The sequence below is a fragment of the Rhincodon typus genome, chromosome 36 (assembly GCF_021869965.1).
Source record: "Rhincodon typus isolate 14 chromosome 36, sRhiTyp1.1, whole genome shotgun sequence".
Classification (NCBI taxonomy): Eukaryota; Metazoa; Chordata; class Chondrichthyes; order Orectolobiformes; family Rhincodontidae; genus Rhincodon; species Rhincodon typus.
In genome coordinates this window covers 17,848,059-17,851,585 of record NC_063367.1, presented here as the reverse complement: position 1 = coordinate 17,851,585, position 3,527 = coordinate 17,848,059, and the positions used below count along the sequence as shown (strand labels likewise).

Below are 3,527 nucleotides of genomic sequence, written 5' to 3'. Positions count from 1 at the left end.
TTTCACATCCCATACAGCTACAATACTCGCCTGTATTTTATCGCTGGGGTTTTCCTATGTTTGTTTTAATATCCAAGTATACCCTGAGGCCAGGATTCACAGTCATTGACCACACTGCCATGTTAATATGACGAGCCCGGGAGCTGTGCAGATACATTCAGGTCCCGAACAAACCCCAGAGGTTGATTTCCACAATTTCTTCCCACCTGAAATGTGAGCAGTCTGTTTTTATTTTCAGTCTTGTGATACTTTCTTAACAACAAAACTAATCGTCAGATGTCAGAACGTTAACATTTGAGATTTCTCTGGCCTCGTAAGAAAGAGGCTGTGAGTGAAATCTCTTTTCCTGTTGCTTTTATCAATGGTTTTGCCGGAATATGGCGTCTCCATCTCAATGTGTCGATTCCCTGTGCCCTGCGGCCCACAATATGGGGCTGCAGCAATGCTGAGCCTCCCTGGATGTCCAGCCAAAACTGGACCCGAAGCTGACAAGTCGGTACATTTCAATCTGTCCCCACCCCGCGCCCTTCCTTGCTCTTACTTTCCGCCTGTAGTTTGAAGTGAGTTGAAAACGCTTCAAAACAGAATTGGACACGCTCCCTATCCAGCCCTTTCACAACCAGGAGCTATTTAATCAGAAAAAAAACCTCGAGCACTTTTTACAGAACTGATCCATTGCAGAACTGATACCTTTCTCTTTATTAAGATCAAATATTTAATCTCAGTATCAACTGCGACTCTTACAATAAATAGCAATAACTTACTTCGTTCCTTTCGCCGGCCCATTTTGGTACATACATACTTTACAACTCGTATGTTAAAAAGAAACAACAAAAGCTTCCGCACGGTAAACCTTTTTTCTCCAGTGATCATGAAGCCGATTGCTTCTGTCTCTCTTTCTTTGAAACAGCGAACGGGGCGGGGATTAGTTTCTGAAATGAACTGGGCACCTTTTCGAGTTGAAGGGGAACATTGCAAGTGTTGACTTGAAGAAATGGTGTGAGATGCAACTTTTTCCAGCTGATTTCAGGAAGCACTTCTTTTCTTAAAAAAAAACAAAAAGAATCATTTTCAGTCCTTGCCCATTAGAGCATAATCATCAGGCGGTAACCATCTCTCTCCGTCTCCGGAATAAGGAATTTGGCCTCCGTGGAAATCTATTTACAACGAGTAGATTCAAGGACAAGTTCTGTGATGGCAGTTTTTTTTGTTCAGAAAAACTTCCAAGTGCATTTCGGTTTTTGGCAGTCATCGCAAGTCTCTGTGATATGTTTTATATGTTTGGCGATAGATATAAAACCGGTAGCGAGGGAGCGTTGTGTTGCTTGGAGCAGCGCTTTGATCATGCGGGATTTCGGGGGCATGCGGTAGCCGGCTCTGTAAACGTCTCGGCCTCACGCCTCACGTCTCCACGGGGCTTGGCACCATGCTGTTCGGGGTGTCGGGCAACTGAGAGGACAGAGAGGTCACATCACTTCCAGAGGAGTTGGGCAGAGAGCCGGATTCTGAGAAAGTTACCTGCAGCGCCCAGAGAGTGTGGGGTGGAAGAAAGAAAAGATACAAATAGAGTTCTTTCATTACTCAGCGTGGCCTGTGGCTTATAAATCATATAACATGTGTTTCCATAAAAAAACAGCGAATGTTCACAGGTAGTTTAACAAGGAGAGCAGAGAATATTGAGCTGTGTTCTTAACGGACCATGTCCCTTTGTTAGAGCGGAGAGTTAAATTCACAAGTGAGACAATTAACACTCATTAGGTTCCACAATAAAACCCAGCTTGTGACCGTTTAACAGCACGGAACCAGGGGTATGCCAATCGATAAACCTGGGCACTTGCAAACTGACTATTCGTTTCAACCCAAAGCCTGTTCTAATGAAATAAGCAGAGGGATCAAATTTATTTATGGTTAACTAACCCACGAAGGATGGATGAATAGTTGGCAGCATAAGTCAATAATAAGGGACCATAATTTTAAAGTGAAAGGCGGACGGTCTAGAGGGGATTTGAGAGAAACCTTTTGCAGCCAGAGGGCGATGGGGGTCTGGAATGCACCGCCTGGGGGGCCGGAGGGGGGGGGGGTGGAGTGGTGGTAGTTGAGGCGGGAAACCTCACAGCCTTTAAAATGTACTTGGAAGAGCCCTTGAAGTGTCACAACATTCAAGGCTATGGGCCAAGTGAGGGAAAGTGGGACCAGTCTAGGTAATAGTGTATTTTTGGTGCTACAAACTCGATGGGTTGATTCCATGATTTTATTATCCTAAGCAAAGGATACCATCTCGGAACCTCCTCCGTTTCCTAATTCCTCCTGTTACTGAAACGGTTTGAAATTGGACTCTCACCAAACCCGCTATTACTTGATAAATTATTCCCAACTAGCAGCACTCCCGGAAGCGTCATCTTATCATGAGGAAAAGCTGTGTGGGTTGGAGTTCCTTGCAAGACTCCAAACTTGCGCCACATTTTGCCCACGGTTGGTCAAGGGCGCATTTGCCTTTACCGCCTCCGGGCTTTTGCGCTGGATGTTCCTGTCGGCGCAAATAGGAAGGGAACTGAGGCCTAAGCGAGCAGGGTTCAACAACAGTGCGCCTCACTAACCAAGCCGTTCGAATTGATGAGCCCGACAGAATCGAAGTAGTAAGTGCCAGTGAGAATAGGAAACTCAATGTGAATCTTGGTGGAGAAAGTGAGACACCGCGAAGGAAATAAATGCTAGTTTGAGGAAGTAAGATAACCCAGAGTGTTAGAGTCTGTTTTAGATTTTTTTATATCTTGAAAATAGGTGATATTTGAAGGAATGATACTCCCCATTTTAAAAATTAATTTTCAAAGCCAGAGACGCTATAATAGTAACAATTAACAACGAGCAGCTGTTAGCAGGTTGGATACACTAGAATTGTCAAACTCTAACTTTGTTTTGGAAGTACAGCAATTCCTGTTTTTATTGTTATAATTTGAGGTGAGTTATTTTGTTACAGTGCAGATTTTGGAGGAGCTCAAATCTTGGTCCAACTGCTGGATTGTCCTATTTAATTGCACTTGAGCACTTGCAGAATTTACTATCCTACTCGCTGATAAATAACCACTCTTTCTACTGCAGGCTCTGGCCCACTAATTGGGCCGACACTCCGGTGCAGTTACTGAAGGAGTGCCGCATTGCCTAAGGTGCCGCTTTTGGATGCCGTGTTAAACTGAGGCTTTTGACTGAGCACTCGGAAGCATCTAATTAATTCTCCGAAGAAAAAGAAACAAGGGGATTCTTCCCTTTGAGCTGGCCAGTAGCTCTTTTATTCATTCACAGGATGAGGGGGTCGCTGGCCAGGCAGCATTTATTGCCCATCCCTAATTGCCCAGACGGCAGTTAAGAGTCAACCACATTGCTGTGGGTCTGGAGTTATATGCAGGCCAGACCAGGTAAGGATGGCAGTTTCCTTCCCTAAACGACATTAGTGAACCAGATGGGTTTTCCCCCTAACAATCGACACATGGTCATCATTAGATTCTTAATTCCAGATATTTATTGAATTC

The 3,527-nt window shown here is 44.5% G+C and overlaps 1 protein-coding gene across 2 annotated transcripts in view; it reads right to left on the bottom strand.

Annotated features, from left to right (window-relative positions):
• Nucleotides 1-671: 671 nt before the first annotated feature.
• Nucleotides 672-3,527, bottom strand: part of LOC109939098 (insulin gene enhancer protein ISL-2-like) — a 9,625-nt gene continuing 6,769 nt past the window's right edge. For both annotated transcript variants that reach the window (XM_020537389.2, XM_020537388.2), the window contains exon 6: nt 672-1,518. In XM_020537389.2, the coding sequence (XP_020392978.1) occupies nt 1,402-1,518 (117 nt within the window). In that variant the 3' untranslated portion in view covers nt 672-1,401. The remainder of the gene's footprint in view (nt 1,519-3,527) is intronic.